This window comes from Puntigrus tetrazona, chromosome 9 (assembly GCF_018831695.1).
Source record: "Puntigrus tetrazona isolate hp1 chromosome 9, ASM1883169v1, whole genome shotgun sequence".
NCBI lineage: Eukaryota > Metazoa > Chordata > Actinopteri > Cypriniformes > Cyprinidae > Puntigrus > Puntigrus tetrazona.
In genome coordinates, this window is record NC_056707.1 from 19053643 (window position 1) to 19079722 (window position 26080).

Here is a 26080-nt window from a genome sequence, read left to right on the forward strand (position 1 = left end):
TGGCTCCCCCTTGACAGGGGGAACTTATTATAATTACCAACCCTTAATCTGCAAATTTCCATTCACAGTGTCGCAATTGTGTTTACACAAGTGACAACGGCGTACCAGTTCAAACACCATGGTGGAGGTTTAAGCAAAGCACGCTAACTGTTCTTTTATTGGCTATATTGAGGAGCACAGAATACCACTTAGAGTCTCAGCCTCAGGGGAGACGAAAGAGCAGTGGATTTATTTACTGTATATTACAACGCTGCAATACAGATCTAATATAAACATGCCGCTTCTTTCCTAGTGGTTTACCTCCACAGAGATAGATGACCGTTTTTACAACTTGTATGTGTTTTTAAAAGTGTGGCAGTTTAAGCACAACAGGCATTATGGAGAACATGTACGTGTGATTGTCGCTTTCTGTGTGCAGGCTTCAGATATATCAGAAGTTCAAAGTAATATTGTTTAAAATGTATGATTTCAGTGTGATAGGTGAGATAATTAAAGCCAAAAAAGATCCTAATATCTGTGATAGAAAAAGATCCTATTGTATTTCATATTTAATATACATATATATATATAATATATATATATATATATATATATATATATATATATATATATAATATACATAATACACACATACAACATATATGAAAATATTTGAATGTGTGTGCATATATATATATATATATATATATATATATATATATATATATATATATATATATATATATATATATATATATTACATAAAAACAAAAAACAAAACTTGAATTATGGATGCACTTAATGTGACGTTTTTAGAATGTTTAAAAATATAGTAAAACTTTCTCAACAAAATCACAACAGCATTGCTGTTTTCTCAGTATTCGGTTCAATCACTGAAAAGGCTAGCCATATAATTTTGGATTATTTCTATCAGCAAAATCGTGACAAAATGTGATTGCTTTTTCTTATTCGGTTCCTCACAAAGGCTGTAATTTTCATTAATCTATCAGCCCCCGCATAAATGTGATTGTGCGTGTTACTAGCACGGTGGTTGTAAAACGCTGTAATTGGATTTCCACAGCAGCATTTGTATATGCACACTCGTTCGGGCTGACTGCAAGCCACACAGCCTCCTAAAATGTGTGTTAATTCTTTATGAAGATTTCGCAAGTTTGACAGGATTCAGATGTACATGGATCTGGGTACGCTGACAAAATGTCAAGCTGTGACAGCGGTCTCCTGCTGGGTAACACGATGCATTTCATTTACAACTACTTAAAACATTTTCCTAATTTCTGTATAATTACTATACATCCAATTTTTATGATCTCACGCTAATTGAATATTTATATATATATTTTTTAAATATTCATGCAAGATGCACTGTTTACTGAAATGTGTAACTTTCAAGAACTTGCTTCAAAGTCCAAAAAGAGAATTTATTTAAGCTGTGGGGAAAAAAAAAAAAGAAAAAAAAAAAACGTTCAGAACTTCTGCAACTTTACATGAATAAATTATCGCATGGTCATCCGAGTTTACACATCGGCGATCAGAAACGTGGCCCACCGAGTCATGTTGAAACTTGTTTAGAATCAGAGAGAAAGGAAAGTGGTCGTTAAAAAAAAAAATTAGTTATAATAAAAATATGTTATATGACTTAAATGACATTTACATGGAGAGTAGTATCTCAGCATATATCTCATATCATATCATACACTTTCCTGATGCATTTATATAACATTTAATCTAAAATATTGATATAAAAAGGTCATCTGCCTATTTACATACACAAGTGTCAGCCTCCCCGCATGATATAGCTAAAGACTGTATTTCTATGCAAAGTTACATATTCAATACACTACGAGAGGGATCAGAACTGGCCTTCCTCTGAAATACCGCTTTACCACAGCCATTATGGCAGTGCAAGCCATTACTGCATAGAAACCAAATGGCTTATTTTAGGAAAACAAAAGGCATCGCACTGAACTAAAGGCCCACTCAGAAGAACGATGATATGTTGATTCATTTGCCATAAAACACGCTTTTTAAAATACATCCGACTCTGGTAATTATACACCATCAATTTGATAAAGTACACAGAAGACTATAAAGCACAGAATGTTTAGCCTCTGAGAGTTTCATTAGCAGCTCAACTGCCACGTTTTACGGCGCAGTCCCATTTTGGGTCAAGAAGCGACCGCTCTTGTTTAGATCTAATCCCCGTTTAGCAATGCTCAAATTGATTCCAAATATAATTATGCTCCAAAAAAAATTATTATTATCTGAACACGCTAGATTGAAATATTTACACAGTATCCACTGGGTTGAGAAGAAAATGACAGGGAAGCTATAGCAAAAAATCCAAAAAGAATGTTTAACGCTCTCAACCTACTAAATAGCTTCATTAGCGTGAGATGGGACTCAAATCCATTTCACAGTCGCACAGTTCTCCAATTACTTCGTCCTTATCGTTTCCACAATTAAGACTACTCAAGCTAGGTGGCTGTTGGCGAGGCGGGCTGCGGATTTCACCGCCGTGATGAGAAGAAAGGAGAGGATGGAGAGGAGCGGGAACAGACTTATCTGCAGTGCAGCGTGGTGACATGCGGTGTCTTTGTGGAGAAAGTGCAAAGGTTTGCTTACGACTATCTAAATGAGATCAGAATATACTAGACGGAAAAAGAAAGAGAGAGCGGGCTCTGCTCTAAAACCTAGTGAGCCGCTTATGTCAGCAATTTATTAACTGCAAATAAATAAAAAAATAATAATAATAAAATACAATCATGTCATTATTTATTTGTGTTGTTTCAGACTCGTATGCTGTTCTGTGTGTTTCAGAAAACAACGTAGGAATTTCTGGAGAATAGTTACACATATTTTACTATACAAGAACAGTTTAGATGAGTATATCATAGGTTAACTGCCCCTTTGACAACAATGCAATCCAAAACTCATTGATATAATTATTTCAAAACAGCATATGAAATGCAAGAAATGTTGATGCTTTGTATATAGAATACCGTTCAAAAGACTGGAGTTACTACAATTTTTAATGTTTAGCAAAACTGTAAAGCTACATTTATTTGATTATATTAAATACAGCAATACTATATATATTATATATATATATATATATATATATATATAATACTATATTATTTTAATAATATATCATTAATTAATTAATAATAATTTTAATATATAAATATTACAATTCAATGTCACAGAAATTAAAGCTGAATTTTCAGAAATCATTTAATATTCTAATTTGTTGCTCATTAAATATTTCTTAATATATTCTTATTATGTGCTGCTTTATGTTTATGTTCAAACAAACACAATTAAAAAAAGAAAAAACATTGTATTTGGTAATATGTAAAAATCACTTTTTCAGTTTAACACGTCCTTGCTAAATATTATTAAATCAAATTAAAATAATAATAATAATAATAATAATAAAATAAGTACCGACTCCAAACCCTTAAACGGCAATGTATTATTTCAATAAATACAATTTAAGAAAGAGTACTGATAAAACAGTAAATTGCAATTAGAAATGCAGTGTTTTAGTCTATATTATGCGCTGTGAACCTTCACATTTTTACTGTAAGGAGCTTCACAAAGTTAACTAAGCAGCAAGCTAATGCAAAACTGCAGAATCTCCTGTGTCCTATTTGTTCGATGCACATTTTGAAGCCGCTGTTCCAAATCGGTTACTTATGTGGACCATTTTAGTTAGTACGCTTGCTAGATTTAGAACACAGCCATAGAGAGACAGAAGTGTCTGCTCAAATGAATGGTTTCTCCATTTAAATAACAGATTTTCTCTCAGAGCTCTTGAAGATGGAATGAAAACAAAACTGAGCGAGAAGAATGAGAATATGCCGGTACCCAGATGGAGAGACAGAGTGAAATGACAGGTACATCTGCAGAAAAGAGAGGAAAGAGGAAGCACGAAGGACATTGTGATTAATTAGGGTGCATTTGAGAAGGGAAAAGGCTCATATTCTCCTACTTGACCCGCCAAACCATTTAACTGTATGGAGAAGTCTATAAAAATGATTGTCCATTACATGAATAAATGGTGATATCATCAGGGCAGTACAAACTTCAGGTACGTGATCGTTTTCCTGCCATTCTGGAAAGTGAAATTGCTCTGCTCTGCTCATCTGTGTGATGATACTGTCGTGAATACAGATACATGTTCTCATAGAAATACTATTAGCAGGCCCAGAGAGAATAACCAGATTTTCTGCACTTTTATAGGGGGGAAATGTGAAACATAATAAGAAAACATGACAAATAAAAGCTTAAGCTGGAATAAAAGCCCATCATTTTATACTGTAGATAAACACAGTCAGATACAACAATACAATATATATATATTGACAAATTCAATACTTCTACTACTACTAGTAATAATAACAGTGACGGGAGACCATAGGATGCTTTTAAGCTAATTTTTAGCTCCATATATGACCCAGTTCTACAAAATCAGTCATAGGGGTACTTTTTTAAGTAAGATCACACATTAGAGATTCAAATACGGATGCAACTATTAGAAAATCTGAAATCTGAGTCTGAATTTTTTTTCCAAATGTTCTTAAGAATAATTTATTTGCCAACAACGTTTAAGATATTAAGTAAAGATCATGTTTCATGAACATCTTTTGAAAATTTCCTACTGTAAAATACATCAAAACTTAATTTTAGATTAGGAATATGCATTGTTAATTTACTTCATTACAATCATAACAAACCATACATCAATGGAAAACTTTTTTATTCAGCAGATGCATAAATCTCAATAAAAAAGGAGCCTCATGACTGGTTTCGTGGTTAAGGGTCACATATATAAATAAAAAAAATAATAAGTTTTGATATATTTACAGATTCAAGGAACATGATCTTCACTTAATATTCTAATGATTAATGATTTTAGCTTAAAGGAAAAATTAATAATTTTGTTGGCTATTGCTACAAATACAGCCATGCTGCATACAGTATGATGGGTTTTGTGGTCCAGGGTCACATATGAATTGCACATGAACATGCAAGGAGCGGGGGATGTTTATAACTTCGTTCAATGACAGGCGTTCAAATTCTATGGAAAAGTTTCCACAGAATTGATCCAGCGCAGAATCTATGCGGGCCTGCCTATTAGCTTTGCATCACTTCCAGCTCAGGCTAATGACACAAGAGGACTGTAATGCAAATGAGAGTTTTTTTTTCCAACGTGAAAATTTCAAAAGTGGTTTCTTTTCTTTAAGAGAAATAAATCCAGTGTTTTGTCCTTAAAAAAGAAATCCTTATGGGTGCATTAGCGAGCTTTCGAGGCAGGGGTAATGACATGTTTTTGAGCAGTCTGACTTAGCATTTGACTGCATTATAAGAGCACGTCTGGGGAAATCAGAGTTATAGTGTGTTGTGATCAAGCTTGTTGAAAGGAAGCCAGTAAGAGAGACGGAAGATCTGGCTGCGTGCGAGAGTTTTGAGGGACCTGAAGTAATTAATCTCTGCAGTTTTACGTGCAGCTGGTTTCTGTGGCTACGTGTGAGAGGAGAGGGAGAGTCAGGCCGCCCGTCTCTCTCTTCAATTATCCTCCGCTGGGAGGGCAGCAGCGTGCCACGGCCTGCTGGAGGTGCCGTACCCAACCTGTGGAGAAAGCTGGAGAACTCTCACAGAGTGGAACGGACTCTTCACCTCACTCTGGCGGCTGTCTCTACAGAGTCTATATATTATATTCATGAGTAAAAGTTACTTCTGTGAGGTTTTTCTCTCCATTCTGCTTGATAAGGTAGTAATACGAAATGTAAAAATTAATGAAAGCCGCAGCAGGCTGTTTGTTATGGTTGTACTGTTATTACTGTTGTTATGGATGCATTCTCAAACAACAACAGCTCCTAACCCTGGCTGAAATGAGATAAAATCACTGTAACTCACGGCCTTGAGAAATGTAATGCTTTAAAAAAAAATGGTCCCAAGCAGCGCTCCCTTTAATTTATTTTCTTGCTGAGCAAAACCTCTTTCTATCAGGCAGACATTTCGGCCAACTTTGTTACACCAAAGGTTACAGTTCTAATTTGTAATTGACTCTTTCTATTGGATTTGACCCTCATAAGTTATTTTAGTTTATGCAAATTATCGATTTTTATTATGTCATTATTTTTTTTTTTTACCACAAAGCCAAGTAAAATTAAACAAAATAGCAAACAAGCAAGTAACTAAATAACTATGCCTAAAATGATTAATAAAACACTTATTCCAGGAACCAATTCTCACTAATATGATATAATTTAATATAATATAATATAACGTAACTTACCTTTACATAATGTAATATGCGCTTTGGTGTAAGGAATAATTCTTACTATTAACTAGTTAATTATTAATATGCTGTATTAGCTGTTTATTAGTACCTAAATTTAACAACTACCTTAGTATTAAACGTAACGACTATCATACTATTAATAAGCAGCAAATTAAGGGGTTTATAAAGGCAAAAGTGACAGATAATGGATTGTCAACAGCCAGACTTGGATGTTAAAATAAACTGTAATATAATATAACAACAACAATGGAAATCTGTTTCCACCCATTATATCAAACAACTAAGCAACAATCAAGCAACTTCACCTACTTTGAAAGCGACATGAGCTAGATTTTAACTCGTATTGCCCGCGCGAACATCACAGCACAGAAAGTTATAGGCCAAACGTCTCCAGGATAAGATTTTATATTTATTGTTTCGTTTTTATATGGTAAAACAACTAACTAAAAAAAAAGGATGGTAATATTACATCAAACACTGGTTAAAAGTCTTGAAAGTAGGAGGAAGTTGATGTTGTAAATCCATTCATTTTAAAGCGGAAGGTTCTAAAGCTAGGTACTCTAAATGTGTCATTTCTCGCTGACACGCTTTTGTTTTTTGACCATCATGAAGTGAGTTTGCGACACTCACAGCTCTGACACTGGTCTTCTTTCGGCCCCCAACAGCGCCCATTACAGCCTCTATGACACCTCTGACCTGCAACCAGAAAAGAGAAAAAAATCAGTTCGCACAACTTTCTGCATTTGAATTGCTCAAACAAACAGAATTTATTTGTAATAACATCACGGATAAGACCAGGAGGATCGGTTTCAGTTTTGATTTGTGTGCATTCTAATCACGCTATCCATATCATTATGTCATCGCATTATTCATATACTGTCATAATGTTACATCACGGTAAACGTAATCTGGATCATTCCGCTTTATAGGACGGAACTCTTTTCATCCGCACTGACCCTGTTCTGATGAAGCAGGAAAGAGTCGTCGCTGACTGACAGAACAATGTTCTCCCCGACTCTCTAGAGCTCTGCCCCAGCGGAGACGGCCCGTATGGCTTTGCTACACTCATCTGCGGTGGCTGTTCTGCCACCCAAGCTTAATTGACTGCTGGGTAATTGCAGTGTGAGCATGGCTGACTGATGGAGTGTTGTCCTCTGTCCCTGTTCCACTTCAGTTAAGAGTAATTACACTAGTGGCTTACTCTCTTCAGCTACATGGGCCAGGCACTTTTGACTATCTTTCTTTTTTAAACATCGCTTTTTTTTACACTCTGTGTCTCATTTAGTCTTTTTTCGGCCTTAGTGCTTGATTTCTGTCATTCAGTGTAAACTTTTGTGAGATATGGTAATAAAGGGCTGCTCCATTGCCTTTCTAATAGCTCAGCCTTAAGTCTTCATTTACTCACCGTCATACAATGGAAATTAGACACACTGTAGCGCTCCAAAGAGACTAAATAGCAATATAAAAGTAGCCTATACAATGATAATCTGATTTCGAAGCCACAGAGGTCATGAGTTGTATGGGACATTTTTATTGTGCTTTTTTGACTTTTAATGAAACTGCCATTAAAATGTAATTCAGGTTTGAAAATAAGGGTAAATAACGCTTGAGTTGCTTTTATTTGGTTGATTTTAATGTTCATACTGACCGTCAAGAAAATTCTGTGCTTTTCCGTACTGCACATACTGCTTCTAACCTAATCTGAAGGTTACAAACATTGGAAAATAGCAATTGATAAACATTGGCTGGAAGGGGCAGGATTGCATTTTAATTGGTGAAAGGGGCATTGCTTATTCCCTGTTGTTGTTGTTTTTTTGAGCAGCCAATGTAAATAACCTCACTAAATAACTAAAAAATCAATGAGGACAATCCCTCCCCCAAAACACTAAGAGATTACAGTGGATTACAAATTCAACACCCTTGATTTGGAGAGTAGATAAAAAAAGAAAAAGACTGATCGACTCAATGAATATAACGTGAGCCTGGACACGTTCTCCAAATTACCATTAAAAGCCATTAAAATTAGCTTTTATTTAACCCCAAAATTAAAACTTACACTTACCCTCTTACCATATGCTGTTTTGTTTTTAAATACAATAATATGTCACATTGACCAAATAAAAATAGCATAAACTAGCTTTGGAGCTTCTCTGGTTTCATTGTATGATTAAAAAAAAGAAGAAAACTGAGTGAGTGGAAACAATGTTTTCCTTTTGTTTTCAGAAAAATAACAGCAAGTTTAGATTGACACGAGTGTACAAAATACTGACTAAATGTTTATTTAGGAGTGAACTACAAATAATTAAATGAAGTAATTAATTAAACAAAGAGGCAAAAATAATTCTAGACACTTTATAGCTGTGTAACATTTTTCTTCAGGATTCTGAAGTAATTAGAAAGTACAATAGTACACTGCAATTTACAAGGTTGGGGTTAGTAAGTTTTATTTATTTATTTTGTAAAGAAATTAATTATATTCTGCAAGGGCACGTTGGTCAAAAGACAAATGTTACAAAGATTTTGTATTTCAAATAAATTATGTACTTTTGAGATTTTTAGTAATCAAATAATTCTAATAACAAAACAGTTTGCATAAAAAAATCTGCTAAATTGTTTTATATAATAATGATAATTGCAATAATAAAAGGTGCGTGAGCACCAAATGAATATACTAAGATTTATGTATCATGTGGCACTGCCAACTACAGTTATGAAAATTAATAAAATATTACTGTCATTTTAGACTAGAAAAATATTTAATAATATATATTTTTACTGTATGCTAAATCAAATAAATGCAGCCATAGTGAGTATAAAATACTCCTTTCAAAAACATTTAAAAGTCATACTGCCCCTACACTTAAACAATAGTGTATTAACAAACTAGTTTAGTACTGTAATGCTCTGACTGGTCAGTACTCACATGAGCTGCTGCTATTGGACGGCACAACCAGGTGATCAGGGCGAGCGGTCTTCACTATATCCTGCCAGTGGATAGTATCGGCATGACACAGGAACTTGTTCTGGTCCACGTACACCCCTCCATTGAGAATTTCTGTTAAAACACAGACAGCAACAATAAAACACCACTGACTACTTAATGTCTTATGTCAGCGGACACCTCTGAGCGTATCGTTCACTGAAGGTGACCTCATCACTATCTTACGTTACGTAGAAAGAGCAAGGTGAGGCTCCCTGGGGAACAAAGATAATGTATAAAATAATTTGATTTCTTCACTCAATGACTCTTTTTGACCCTCTGGTGTCAGTACTGGCCTACTTCTCAGGTGAGTCAGCCTGGAATCCACAGTCAGAAAAGACTGTGTGGAGCAGTTCAAGTCAAAAATGAGTTTTCTAATAGTTTACTCACTCACATTGTTGTTGCTTTTTTTCTTTAGAATTACAATGAACAGACACTGAAGACATTATGTTTGTCACAGACCTAGTTCAAAGACTGTTCAAGTAACAAACAACGTTGTGAACAATTTATCCGAGTTACATATTTATGAAGAGTTTTCGATACATGTTATGTGTGACATATACAAGTAATATCCAGTAATACAAGAAACTGACGTGATGAGTAAAAAAAATTATAGGACCAGAATGAAATTTCTAACTTTTTGATGTTCATGAATGTTTAAGACACGGGATGCAACAATTCATTCAATTAGTATTTTTTTTCAGTAAATTTGTGATATGTTTCATGAAATCTAATAATTAGTTTATTAGTTATAATTAGTTTACAATCCATTCACAATTAATAGACAACTCATTTTCAGTAAACAATGACTTAATCACACATATTTTATGATCTATAATATCTCAAGCCCTCATCATATTTATGGGGTATTTACATCCATTTTGGATTTTGAGAGCTCCAGTCATTCTAAAATGAACTTTCTCCTTTTATTATCCAAAGACAACAACAACGCGAGTCGCACGGGTCTGAAACAGCATGAGGGTGAACAAACAATGACAGAATTTTCATTTTGGGATGAACTGTCCCATAACACAAAGACTAGTCAAATTAGACTCATACTGCTCTTATTAATAACCCTAATCTGTTTTTGTTTTGATTTTCTCTTCGTTGTATTTCTCCCCACTTTCTTCCTCTCCTCTGAGAGATGTCTACTCCCGGCAGACACAAACAGAAAGAAGGAAATGATTACATTCCCAGACAATGTCAGAATCAGATCCATCCTGGATTTGGAGAGCCGACATTCTGGACAGCAGCGCTAACAGGTTTGTAATTTCATATTTCATCTGCAGGGAGACGCCTCTCAATCCTTTGGCCTAATATGCATCATACTGTCTCACACGGATCACTGGATTTGGAGAGAAATCAATCTGTTGTTCCCCTCCCCGTGCGTTCACGGGTGAGACGTCTCTGTTTGGGCACACCAGACGACAATGAACATTATGATCTTAACGTGTCTAGAGTAATCCTCACTCGCGTGGACAAAAACACTAGAGAGCTTATAACAGATTTGCATTATTTACTGCACTGGATTTCTCTTTCACGGCTACAGGAGATTAGCCGTGCGGCGGACGAGAACAGATGAGACGTATTCATAACCACGGGCCATCTGAAACTGATAATAGCCTAACAAAAGCTTGATTAAACTGTACTCCATGGATGATTGGAGACGGTGTTATTGTGCATTTCCCCTCTCTCTACAGGGCATTGAGAAACCTGTCGCTCAATGGATAAATTAATTTTAGCATTCTGACGTGCTGGGAGGGCTGAACGCAAAAGTCTTGCGTTATCCTAGAGGCAAGAATCAGAAAAAAAGAAATAAATGCAATGGCAGAACTCGTCAGGGGTTTTCAAACGGACCGACCGGTTGAAGGGTAACTCAGGAACGCTGTCTTTCGGTCTCTACAGACGATTCTCTCCAGCTTCACTGACAAAACAGGGAAGAGAGAGCCCACAGCTGAAGACCACAGAGGCTTATTAGACGAGACACTTTAGGTGAATAGGATAATCTTACTTATGGAGTTGATTGATTGCATTGATACATTTTTAATATCCCAGTTTGCTATTACGTTTAAATATGCAAATTAGGCAATTTATTATAATATTTAATGAAATATGCTCTAATTTGCATACATTTCTAAAACACAAAAAAATGTCAAATTTAAACACTGGATGAACTCAGTTTCAAAATTCTTTTTTTTTTTTTTTTTACATATTAGAATCACAGGTGTTTACAGAGGTAAAATTTATTATCACAATTTTGTGGGGGATATATATATATATATTATATATATATAATATATATATATATATATATATATATTATATAAACACTCTGTAAAAATAATCAAAATCTCAAATTTGACAGGTGAAAACACTGGATGAAGTCAGTTTCAAAATACTCTCTGCAAGAGAAGACTAAACAGATAATAGCATCTATTTACATGCAATATTCATAAAAAAAGTTGCAGCTAAAGCAAGATGCACAAGGCCAACTAATTTATTAACTTCCTTATATAAAAGTCCATCATTCTCACAGGCAACATTCAAATCCCTCTACACAGGCTATGATGTTTCCTGTCGACCTCTCTTGAACTTGGTTTTCATTTATTTCACAAAAGATGGTATTGTTTTGTTTATAAAGTGACAGTTTATTTTGGACACCACTGACACACAGAAACAAAAGCAGTCTGCAAAATTTTAGTTGTTTATAACAGTTAAACATTTACAGATTTAGATTTAACATTTCGATTTTATGATTATATTTAATATTTTCATTTAAGTTTGACATTTACATTTAATATTTATTTATTTAACCTTATAGCATAAAAAAAAAAACATTTAAAGATAAATCTGGAAAAATAGGCCATATTATCCCTAATCTCAGTTTCTCAGTTGGCACAGACTGGCAGGCATGTTACCTGTAGGACACACAGCTGGAGGGGTAGGAAAGCGCTCGCACACACACACACACACACACACACACACACACACACACACACACACACAGGCAGTCTAGATGCCAGCACTGGCGCTGGGTTCAGTAAAGCGTGTTCCTCTCGGCTATCATGACAGCTGGTTTCATTTGAATGACTGTTTGACTTGTTTTTGGGTCTGTAAAAGCTGCAGATTCAATTTGGTCTCAAATGAAGTGAAAACATTATGTCAGTCATTGGGAAACGCTGTACATGTTCTCACACCATTGTGCCATACCTGTGCATGGAAGAACGTAATGCGTGTAAGAGTAAAATAAGTCTTGGATCTGTTCCAAGTGATTTTACTGCTTACACAGGCAGCATACTTCTAAGGCAGTACCTGAACTGCATGGAGACATCATAAGTTGCTGATTTTGGAACACAACACTGTGTTATACAAACAGTGCTTCTAATGTAAACTACACAGGAGATGTGGCTTAATAAACGTCTTCAACAAAATTAGCTGTTAACATTGCTACTAAGCTAATGGCATGAGACTAATAGGCACAAAAAATACATAACGCATTTTAATCCACTTTTAATCATAATTAACTGTGTTCTACTGCTGTGCTTCAATGTTTAATGGAATTCAGCTATCGTCATCTGATTCGTCTGCCAATGTGAATTGATCTAGTGACTTAGTTACTGCGTGAGCAATGCTGCATTATGCCATCTTTGCTGAGGATAAACTGAAGATAGAACTGAGAACTTTTGGTACAGCCCTTAAACAAGACAATGCCTATAGCTATGTTTCCATCCAGAAACTTCTAGGCACATTTTGGGTTACTGTATGAAAATTGACGAATAGAAATGCATTCAATTCAATGCATGCGCTCAACTGAGTTATTTTTATCCAATAAAAATAAGAATTAAATTAGTCAATTTGCAAACAAAAACACAAATGTGACTTGCCTCGAAAAAGTATGTAACATAACTACCACGTTTAAAATGTAGTTTTAGTAATTCTGAAATTCAGACATCAAAATGATTTTGTATAAGTACCGCCCAGAAGTGTGTCGCACGATTACATTTCCGAACATTACGCATTCGCTTCCAAAAGCAAGATAGCATGACAGCATTTGTTACTGTGTCATGTCTGCATGCACTAAGACGCAAGTCATTCATTATGTAGGAAAGACATTTTTGCAAAGGTTGCAACTTTCATTTTTATTATTGATACTTTGTGCCAGTTTCCCAGGAAGCCATATTTTTGCAAACATGAGGGTTAGGGCTTATTTGCAAATATTACATATACGATATTTACATTTTCCACAAAAAAAGTTACATTCGCATCTTTGGATGAACATATATCTAACGATGGCTAAAAATGCTGAATATGCAAGTAGGCAACTATTTTTGGCTTAAAACAATTAGTTTCATTTAACTAAATGGACCAGAACAGAACATTGTGACACCGGTGGTGTAGTATGCAGTACACAGTTATATTTTTTATTACCCCAACTGGAACTAGTCATGCATCTTCTTTAGCAATCACAGAGTCCTAATCCAGTAGTTCATTCACTGTAACACTTCCTCTATAAGATGACCAAGCCATTCAGGCATAGATATGGCCATCTATTCATCACAGAGTGCCAACACCCCCCCCGGCCTTACGCCAGTCACTGCCAGCAGTCTGGCTCTGCGTGTGGCACAGAGGGACTGAGCCTGGCAGGGCTTATGAGGAATGATATGCCAGACAGTGCCAACTTCCCCTGCCGCCACTGTACAAATAGGTGATCTTCTGCGCCATCCATCAAAGTGAGGCTCTGCACCACACAGCCCGGCCTCTCCAGCCGTGTTACCAAGGAGATGCTGTCTGGGTAAAAAATGCAATGAGTAAACTTGAGCAAACAACGAGAGGGAACAGAGAGTCATTTTTCTTTCTGGTGATGAGAACAAAAATTGCCCTGAACTCAACATATCAGGAATTTTTGTGAGAACAATAAACACTTTGCGGTTTAATTGTAGCTTAACGAACATTATTGTTCTTTACACCGTCGAGGAGGATATATGTCATGCCATCTTTATTCTTTTTGCGCTAAAATAACAGGTTAAATGCTAAACAAAACCTAGAAGAGAGAAATGGTTTGCAGTTTAAGAAAAAAAAATCCAAGTATACCCTTCCATGGGCCTCTTTTCACAACTGACCGACACAAAAAAAAACGACAAGAAAGCAGTATACGACTGTCAGAGACATTTCTCAGGAAAACTACCTGAAATGGTTTTACTACCTGAAAGATACATTTTAGTGGTATTGCTAAAGTAGAAGGAACATTTTTTTGTCTTATTTCACAAAAGACACTTACGACACCCAACGGTTTGTTCTATCTTCTGAATCCTTAATGCTTATGGTAGATAATGGCTTATCTTTAAAATCAATACAAACCACCTACACCTATGAGTAAAAATGAAAAGAAAGTAAAACCAACAAATAAATAAACATGACAAAAAAAAAAAATATATATATATATATATATATATATATATATATATATATATATATATATATATATATACACACACATACATACATACATACACACACACACAATTTAAAATAACCCCCATTTGAAATGTAATTTATTCTTGTGAAGGTACAGCATTTTCTAAAGAATTATTTGAGCATCAAATGACCTTCCAAAAGATGAAAAATAACAATTCTAATTATCGATTAATTATTAATCTTAAAAACAGGTGTGATGTTTATTTTTGTGGAAAGGGTGACACATTTGTAGATTTCAAGATTCGTTAATGAATATTACTGAACTGAAATCTCAAAATACCAGAATTAACTGGAAATAATAATCTTTACAAATTACATTACAAATGTCTTTAAATACAAATGTCTTTATTTCTTAAACACAAACCAAAAATAAAAATCTTACTGATCCCAAACTTTTGAACCATTGTGTGAAAGCTCAAACCTGTGTACAATTGCTCACTTACACATTATTTAGCCGCAATAATAAGAAGCTTCAAAAATGGGCTTTCTATGAACACCCAAGCAAGGTCAGAGCAGAAGCGCCGCTCACATAAATCTAGAGAAACAGGGGTGGCAAACTAGGAATAAAACACAGACAGACTCCATTTGAATTTAATTGCACTTTTATGTATTTAACTACTGACCTGAAAAGAACAACGGCTTTAATTTAACTACATAAAAGCATTTATGAGGAGTTGATGCCGCAGGCGTTCGGGAGAGAGAAAGGGGGAAGGCGCGGACCTGTGCGGGAGTAGTTCAGCAGGCATTCGTGCCGCGCTGGCTGCGAGCAAATGCACTTTTAACGAGACACTGTTGACATTCAAGCATGAGTGGCCACGGCAGGAAAAGCATCGCGGGAGCCTACTGATGGCCCATATGTGATGGGCGCTGACAGCAGAACATGTGTTCTACTGGTTACATGTGTCTGTTTCAGTCCTTGGAATTCATCTGAACCAAGGACCCTCTTGTGGTGCTCAATGCATCATTTTTTTTTGCTCAGGCTGTGGAGTGACGAAGACCAACTCGATAACAACTCTTGAAAAACCAATGACAAAGGCAATAAATAACAGAGAGGAGCTGCATTGAAATAAATCCCTTTCAAATCCAACCAAGGTTGATACAAATAAAAAAAAATAAAAAAAAAGTAAAAAATGTCTGTGGGAAAAATAGGACACCCTTTCTATCTAAAGGAGGGCAATTTTTATTGCCAAATGTTATAAGGGGAATTGTCACAGTGACGGTGTGATATACAAGCAATAAAGAAAAAATTGAAAGTATATTGAACGCTGAGGAGGAAACTGTGTAGTAACAACACAAGTAGTGGTTTAAAAGCAATGACAGATGCTCACAATACACTATAACTTCTATTTATGAACAGTTACTGCAGAAGCATTTGAACTCAGTCTTATTTTGAGTTGTTTGTTGGGTTACAAGGTGTATCAGGGTTCAAGGCTGGTCGCCTTAATAAATATAAATGCAGTATAAATATAAACATGATGGATGACAGCTTCAGACAGTGAGTTTTACCAACAATCCTCTCTGCCCCCTGACTTTCTCAGGGTGGTAATTGCGTTTACAGCAGGCTGATTAAATTTTGTTATCCCTCACGCAATTGTTTTCGATGAATCTTTATGAAAAATGGCTAAGATTAAAGGCTTATGGAATTATCTAGGGCAGGGAGCATCTGCTTATTTATCTGAGAAAAGAATAGAAAGGAGTAGCGGTATAAATGAGCGAGGGCAAAGGGTAAGACTCTCATTTCTAGTAACTGAAATAACCTTTCACGCTACATATCTGGGTCAGGTAGGTGAGCTTGTTGTATTAGAGCAGTTAAATCACTACATGCTTGTGGGAATAGATTTCTAAACCATAGTCCTATAGGAAAGAGAACATACAGGGAACAAACGTCTGCAGGTAACGGACACGGATTAAGTCTGTACAAAACTTGTGGATTAGGCCAGCTTTCTCCTCCATTTGAACACACATCTGTTGATGATATCTATGATTTAAAAAAATGAATAAAAAAACCTATTTACATATCTATATACTGTATATAAAACTGGATCTATAAGCTGTGTTTTAACAATTCTGCTGTTGGAGAAAGCTGAATAGTAATTCAAACATCCATTCTCTCCTTCTTTAAGCAGAGCAAAACGGCTCCTTGAATGCACAATGGCTTAATCAGAGAACACAAGTGAGCTTAAATTCATGCTTTATCAAACATAAAAAAGCACAATAAAAACCATAGGCAGAGCGAGAAAGAGAGAGGTGGTCAACATTGGCTTTTCAGCGACACTTCAGATCAGAGCAGGACTCACCAGCACTCCAATGAGCTCTGCCCCCAGAAGCTAGAGAGAGAGAGGCTAAACCTAACTGCAACAAAAGAGCACCAGAATACAGATGACTCTGCCCTGACCTCTTTTCACCTCAGGGGGAGGTCAGCATTCCCCTGATAGCCCACAGGTGAAGCCAGGAACCCCAGTGAACTCCACCTCTAAATGTCATAACAGCTTGAAAAAATCTAATTCTCCAAGATGTTTCAAAAGACCTCTCTCTAAAGCGACCTGAAAAACTATGGGCCAGTGAAAACGCAAAGGATGGTCACACCAAATGTTGCTTTAAATTAGTTAATATAAGTTAATTGGTAAATCTATTTATGCCACAATTTTAATAGCATTCTCATTTTACAGCATTTTATTGCCTAAACCTTTTAACAATTTTGCACGTATGTTTCTTGAAGCATATTGGAGACGTTGTGACAGTACTTCTGGATTTAGTCTGTCTCAACTCAGCCAGAGATACTATACATATACATACATATATACATACATATATAGTTAAAGTGAATTTAATCTCCAGTTTGACCGGCCAAAGTTTTCACTGCTACCACAACAAGATATGATTTAAAATACCTTGTGTAACACATTAAGAATTAGTTCATGCGTAGTGTTGCAAAATGATGTAAGAGGTCTGGATGAGAAAATTGTCTGTGTTTGGAAAAATGATTTCAGATGTGCTCTGAGAGTAAACAAGAGGCCAGGTGGGGAAGTGAGGGAGGAGTTTGGGGTATATTTAGCATCATGCATTCATCCGCATGGCAGACCCCACCTGGGCAGCTTGAGCGCTTGGCAGGGCGGCCATAGCAGCAGCAGGGGCTATTCATGTCCTATTACCCTCCACTGCATTCAGTGCAGCCCCTGAACCTCATCCCTGTGAGGCACTATGCAAAAAATAAATGCATTAATTATTAAGCCACGGAGGGAGACGGGGATGCTGCAGCAAAGACCTTGCTGTGCCAGTTTAGCTGAAACATAAGAGCCGGCGCACACTCCAGATGCACAGCAGCTGCTTTCTGCTTCTCTTGCTTCTTCTGGTGTTTTCTATGTCACTGGGCATGCTTTGTGGTGGCGTCTGATGTGACTCCATGGTAGTCAGAACAGGTATTTCTAGTTATGTTCACCTGCTTCCTCCTAGATATTGCTTCACTAGCCAATCAGGTAGCAGGAAAAAGAGAATAACTAATAGGCAGCCTTTTAAGAGAAGTGATATCTAGGCATTTTCCAATTATTTCCATGTCCTTTTCGATTTCCAACCCCATCAGTCTTTTCAGTTATTCCTTACGGTCCTGCACCACCCATATGCACCCACATATGATTAATAAGATGATTGTGCATGATTTGTATACGTGGACTTGCTACAGTCAAAGGCTTTACATAATATTGCACAAGCATTTCAATAATTAAATGAACGTTATACAGTCTCTGGTCTCAGTCAGCACACCCACAGACTATTGAACAGTTCATTCACTGACCGCCTGATGCATATTACACACAAAAATGGTAAGCCTGAGCTAAAATCATTCAATTCTAACCGGATTAGTTGGTGTCTACACAGTTTCCAAGGGTCAATGCAGGAACAAAGCAATGTTTAGAAAGTACCAGGTTCAACTAATCACTTGTAACCAGGTTAGTGGCATGACATTTTTGAAAAAGTTTTATTTGATGCACTTGCGGGCAATAAAACTAGAATAAATACCGTGCTTTGTTTTCAAAGTTGTTTAAATATAGATGATAAAAATACATTAAATTAAATCTATCTATCTATCTATCTATCTATCTATCTATCTATCTATCTATCTATCTGTCTGTCTGTCTGTCTGTCTGTCTGTCTGTCTGTCTGTCTATCTATCTGTCTGTCTGTCTATCTTAATGTATTAAAGCAGAGAGCATCTGTAAAACAGATCTATATCTAGCTAACTGAACGTAATGATATTGGAATATAATAGCATCCAAAAGGTAGGCTAAGGTAAGTAATGCTAAGCTGCTTTCAAATTATGAAACAAGCTTATTTTTATTTTAGAATTATATACACAGGAAAGTTACTTTTACGCAACAGACAAAAAATGTATTCAAGTTAAAAGATATATCAAAATGTCTTTTTGCTGATGTTTTGATCTTCAAACAAAAAGATATCCTACCTAGGCTATGCTAATTAACTGAGCTCTGAGCTGATCCAGGGTGCATTTCCCAAAAGCAACTAGAGTCACAAGTTATGTCGCTGCAAACAGAGTTCAATGGAAAAATTGAGAAAGACCATAGTCAGTTAATGACAAGCTCAGAAAAAAATATGCATAACCACGTGTAAATAATACAGTTATATGTACAGGTTATTTAATAATGTAATATTGCACTTTTGTATAATTATCATTACCCATCAGTATAATATATTATGAATTAAATGAATAAAACAAAATATAATTTCATGCGGGCTACTCTTGGGGGTCCTAAGCAGCCGCTTAGTTCGATTATGCCTTGGGCCGACTCTGCCACTGTGCACTTTTAGTGAAACATTATTTTTACATGCCTTACAGAAGGTTGTGTGTCAGTTTCAAAAAGACATGTCCACTGAGTGGCCCTAAAACTCACATTTTTTATTAAATACATATAGGTATGTATCGCCACGATTCAGAATTGAAATATCCATGAACATCCATTGTTAAAAGTTAATGCTGTGTCATGTTGGAAATCTACCCAAAAGTGTTAACAAATGCAAAACTGATATAAAAACACATTTGTTGATGCAACCGTGTAATTTTAACTTCCTTATTACACAGATTTGAACTGTTTTATTGAACCGTACTTACAAAGGAATCGAACCAGAGCTCTTTGCCTCTCAAGTACATCTCTGTACTATCGAACAAACCTACGGTCTACGAAAAACCCATAGATATGAAGCGGGATATGAGTGATGCTAACATTCAAAAGCATGCGTTTTCAAATATCCCAGCATATTAACATTGTTTTGAAGTTCTAACATGATATTCTATAAGTAATTGTGAGAAAATTACACTTTATCAATCAAAACTAAATTCGTGTGAAAAGAAATAACAAGTGTCTTTACTGCCTCTAGTGTTCATTTCTTTTGGAAACTGCAGTGATATGTATATCACTAAAAAGTGCACAAGGTACGTTTATGCCATGAGACCAGGTTGCTAAAAATCATTGTCAGGCATATATAGCAACAAATAATGAAATAAAAAAAAAAAATAAAAGTAGTATCAACTACTGCAGATAAACATTATCATTAACTGTTCAATGTGGCTGGTTGCTTTGCATGCCAGTCAGCCAATCTCAGAAAAAAAAATAAGCTGCAATGTGGACTTCCAACCGACCTACCAACCATGTGACCACAGTGCTTCCTACAGCTTTAGCAGAACAACCATTCCATCACATTACCTCTGAAAACAAGAGGTCTGTGATTGTCAGGAGCGAGGTAATTGACTTAGCGCTCTTAAATGTTTCATTAACGTTTCCTGCTGGGGCCTTGATGAAACAATGGCAAATTAGAGACGACATCAAGAACAGGAGGACTAGCCGAGGTGGAGATGCCTTTTATCAGTCTGCAAGTGTTTGTATCACTTGAAATCGTAAGTGTTTGTGTGCGTATCGATGTGTATGGCTGTGCTTGACTCTAACTCTGCATGCTGTCGATGCCAACGACGCGGGCTTTGGCTTGTGCACGCACAGAAATCCAGCCAGAACCACTGGCAAGCGCAACGCACCCCTTGTTCAAACATCCGCCACAGCACCGCACACCTGCCAGCAGCAACACAGCGCGATCACCTGCTACACATTGGTTTGAACTGAGCAGGTCTGTAGTGGGTATAACGGGGGTCACTTTGATGTCTCGCGCACCCCACGGTCTTTGCTTTGGGTGCGATGAGTGCCCTGGTTTTCGGCTCTAAAATAACGCCTCAGGGCTGTGGAGGAAACTGTTTTGATTATTAATTGACATTAAAATTCTTTGCACGCCTCACATTAACTTTTAATGAGGCCCAAGTCTGATATCTGAGGGGGTGGAGGGCTGAAACTGCTCAGAGTGGACATACGAGCAGGGTTTGCAGCTTTAAAAGTGCTGCTGATACACATTGTGTCTGTGTGTGTGGGGGACAAAGGTGAGGTTTGGGCACAGTGCTCATCAGTGGCTGGAGTTCCTGCACTCCGGCTGGCCCCGAAGCCCCATGTGCTGCCAGTCCTGAATTATTCAACATCCACAGCCGCTCTACTTTTTTTTTTTCCCCCCCACCCTGTTTTTTGCTCCTCTTTCTTTCAACTGTGAGCGTTTGCTTGCGCTGCGAACGACACACGCATATAATCAACGTACGGATTCATTTAGCAATATCGTGATGTGCAGGTCTGGGTCACGGAACAACTCCACTTGTGTCAAAAAGCTTACGCGAGTCTGCATTCAGGCTGGAGCGTAATGACTGATTTTACAAAGGCTCAAATCAAACGGTAAAGTCAGGTGCTAACAACACCCTAGAGACTCTTTGACTCCATTAGCAGAGGCTTATGGGTAATGGAGACAAATGGGCAAAGCTAACACGCGCGTATGTCAAAGCTTTCTTAACACTGGAGCAGTTTGTCGACTAGCAGCAACATGCTAAAACACACTATCACATGCATAATGTTATGTTACACTTTCATTTCTGTCAGTAGAACATGTCCTTGCACTAAAGATGAAGTCAGGCAACAAAGTTAGATAAAAATCATGTGATAGTGGCTTTAAAGGTCACTTGTATTAAACTCAATCTCTTTCTTCTGACAGGATATCCCTAGGCATAATGTCCAAGCTTCTGTTTTCCATGAATGTGAGTGAAGTTTTATACTGCTGGGTGCCAAAGGGCCAACTAAAGGAAGGTTTTATGACTGTAGTATATAAAACTTTATTTTATTTTATTTAAATATGACCGCCAGTGTCCACACTTCACCTATTAATACATGCACTTTTTTATTGAATAGAACCACAAATAAATGAATCAATAAATAAATACTGCTGCAGAAATTGTTAGGCTAACTTAACGTATTTGTCACATATCGTTGCCCTATTGTGGCGTAATTGCATCTATTGTCCTCATTTGTAAGTCACTGCGGATAAAAAGGATCTGCTAAATGATACATTTAAAACCTAGATATGTGCTGAATGGCATTATAAATCACCACCTACTTTCAATCTATATAAAAACAGCAGTTGAAAAGTCTTTAATGTGTTAATTGAATAAGAAATAAAACAATACAGGGCATTGGTGTGAATAAATGATGAAAAAACGTTTGAGTAAACTATCCATTTAATTCAGGTAGTGTTTTTAAACAATTGCAATCGCTGCTACTGCTGTGTTATATTCATTAACCAATGAACAAAGCTCAATATCTGCCATCATCAAACTGTCAAAGATAAATCAGGCACTAATTTCCCTTCTGTCAATGCTTGTTCTACACTGGCACTCGGTTCACTCTAGTGGTGAAGGCACTGTTCTCTTTCCACCTGCCTCAGATTATATAACCGCTCTGTGGTGTGCTCCACTTTTTCTTTGCTGGGATTCTTTTTACAGTACACAGAACGGCGTGACGTTAATTGGCTGTGTTGTCTCGGGATGCTTCGTGCAATTGAATTAACTATGGGGCCATGAAAAGCTATACGCACATTAGAATAACCGACGGACTCATGGAGTTGGCTGTTGTTTGCCAATGAAGTTGGATTTCTCAAGCCCTACATCCAAAGTCATTACTATATATTCTACACACATCTCCATTTTTACTTCAATGGAATGTGAGGAAAAATATAGAATTCCGTGGAGTGGATTCAAAAACATTAACAAGAATTAAACAGAACATGATGAAAGCATTAGACACGCTTAAAAAAAAGCGTTGATTTTTTTTAACGTTGAACGACTTTTTTATTTTCTCAGCCTAATGTGCCGATATAATGTGAAATAAGCAATTCAAAGCCTCTGTGGAGCTTTGAAAACATTGTTATGCGTGTTTAAGCACCTGACATTTAAACTTTTGGTTCAACCAGTGGTGCCGAAATTACACACTTCATCTTTAAAGATATAGTTCAACCAAAAATTAGCATTCGGGCCGCCATTTACTCACCCTCATTTCCAACCTGCATGTAATTATTTCTTCTGCAGAACATGAAAGATTTGTTTTCCTACTGCTATACAAATCTGCAGCTCTGTATGTATCATATTTTTTTATAGCATAGATTTCTTCATGTATGTGTGAGTCACATGTGTGTGGATATAGGCTTCCATTTCTCTTTTTTGACTGTGAAAAGTGGTGTTTGAAGCCAGGAGATATGTTTAATCATTCAGATTCTTAATGATGACACCAGATTCATTATTAATAGGCCTGGTTTCTCCAGTGATTGGGGTGGGCGAGTGGGTATTAGCACTAGCCCCACGCTCTCTATTTGATCTCTGTGTAATTACCACTTTTCTTTTTTCTCTCTTCACATCATAGGCTTTAAATACAGGCAACTTTTATAAAGGGATTCTTCCATTTTTCTACTCCACTTCCCAGGGCTTTGTTTCTCAGCAGTTCTGTCATCCTTTCATCTCCATGGAGAAGGAAAGTACACTCTGCATGTGTTCTGTATATACAAATACACTGCAGTTAGAAAGAGCAGTACATTTACTACAGTTGTTTTTCTACAACTTGATTTCCATGTATGTGTCTTGTCTCTCTTGTCTATCTATCTATCTATCTATCTATCTATCTATCTATCTATCTATCTATCTATCTATATCATATACTCAAATAACATATTTTTTACAATCCATTCAGATCACATTTTTAGCAAACAAATATCTACAAATAATTGTTTTTAATAATATTATATTTAATATATTCAGAAATGTAAATCAAATTAAAATCGAATCAAATTAAATTAAATTTCACACACATTTTTTTTTCTTTACAATGATGAAGAAAACTAATCAAAATAATCATAATAAATTCCAATTTAAAAAACTGAGGAGGAGTCGTTTCTAAAAGAGGGTCCATACATTACCATCACAACACTTTTCTTTCCTTTGTGAGGGCAGAAAGGTCAAATTTTTCTAATGATTCAAATTTTGCAAGTCCTTCTGCGGTTGGACATCAATATTTCATTACATTCTTTTCTTTCTCAAAAGCAGCTTTCAGCAAAATTAAGAAGCGAAAAGCACAAAGAATGTTTAAGTGGGAAATAATTCCAAGGCCTAATAAAAAGCTTTAGTTAATGAGCTTCATAAAACAGTCAGCATTTGCGGTTTGTGTCGCTGGTTATTAAAATTGCAGTGCAACTGTTGTCCTTCAGAAGGAGAAGCGAGTATGACACAAACGTAATTGCATGGGAAGTAATCAATTAGACACACAAAGAATGTTTAAGTGGGAAATGTAAAGACAACGGTCTCTTCCAAGGCCTAATAAAAAAGCACTTGTTTGTGCTGTTGCAAATGAGCAGAATCATAACGCTGTCGCTTTTTATGCTGCTTTTTCCTCAATGCCCAGGGAGAAAATGTCCCGTCATTGACACCGTCCTTTCCACCTCTGTAACCTTGCATTTGCGGTTTGTGTCGCTGGTTATTACTGCACTACAGCTGCGCCAAAAGATTAATAATACAGCCACATTCTAGATTTGCTGCAGTGCAACTGTTGTCCTTCAGAAGGAGGATCGCTCCCCTGCGCCTCAAACAGTGAAAAATCGAGTATGACACAAACGTAATTGCATGGGAGCATATGTTGTTCTAGAACCTGTATTTTTCTGCAATCAATTAGACACACAATTGGAAGTGACCTGGGGTCTGGAAGCCTCAGCGAGAAAGATGGAAATGAGTGTTGTGCAAGCACCAACAAAGTAATTTTCTTTTTTTTCAGCTCTCGGGTGGATTGTGTTTACACACAGACTGAGCCCATTCTGAGCTAAAAAGAACCAAGGGCCCGGGTCACGGGCATCCAGTAGAGAGCCTTGACCCTTTCTCACAGAGCACTGAGACAGACATGTGTCTGAGGCAGTCAAAGGCTGATCTCCCTCTTTTCTCATTCTATGTCTTTCATCTCTGGTGTGCTGTTCCATAACGCTTTTATGAGATGCTGAGCAGGACTCAATGAGGTTAATGCACAATCATTGAGATTTTCTCCTTGAGCAGGTGTATTCTGAATAAAATATTAGAAGCACAAATAAAGATTTGGCCAGTCCTTTTTTGAATAAGTGTATATATATATATACATAATAAGTAATTCAGTACATATATATATATATATATATATATATATATATATATATATATATATATATATATATATATATATATATATATATACTGTAAACTAAACACACATTTTACATGTGCCATTTTAAACATATCTATCCATCCTACCAATCAACCAACCAAGCATATGTCCGAAAAACATACAAACAAGGGATTTTCAAAAAATGTATTTCAGAAATTAAAACTGAATTCGTAAAGCCAACATCCAACATTTGTCTTGACAAACAGTTCTTGTTAAAAATTACAATTATCTAAATTTCTTTGGATTTTAGTTTTACCCACTTGAAGTCAATTTTTTTTATTTGCCGCAATTCAAATGTATTTTTAATTATTTTAATTTCAAATTCTGTTACTGGACTGGAATTCAAAAAGCATTCATATTTTCATAGGTGGCATTTCAAACATATCCATCCCATCCATCCAAAATTCCATCTGTCTGTAAGGCCTATAAAATTTGGAGACTTTGTACATGCATTTATTTATTTATTTTAACTAGGTTTCAAAAAGTCCACATTTCAAAGTTTATCATGACAAACTTTGATGTTCTAGTTCATTTCAATAATCAGATCGATTCAATTTCATTGAATTTAAATTCATGACAACATCCAGTTTGCTGCCTGGATTAAAATTTGTTACCGAAATTAATTCAAACGGATTCATTTTCAGTTGATCCTTCACAGGGAGTATGAGTGACTGAACAAAAGGCCATGAACAACACAAAAATACTGATACAAAAGCT

The 26080-nt window shown here is 36.2% G+C and overlaps 1 protein-coding gene across 2 annotated transcripts in view; it reads right to left on the reverse strand.

Annotated features, from left to right (window-relative positions):
* LOC122351886 (receptor tyrosine-protein kinase erbB-4-like) overlaps positions 1-26080 on the reverse strand; it is a 268898-nt gene that overhangs the window by 73365 nt on the left and 169453 nt on the right. For both annotated transcript variants that reach the window (XM_043249273.1, XM_043249274.1), the window contains exons 5-6: positions 9234-9365; positions 6941-7006 (exon numbers count right to left, since the gene is read on the reverse strand). In XM_043249273.1, the coding sequence (XP_043105208.1) occupies positions 6941-7006; positions 9234-9365 (198 nt within the window). The remainder of the gene's footprint in view (positions 1-6940; positions 7007-9233; positions 9366-26080) is intronic.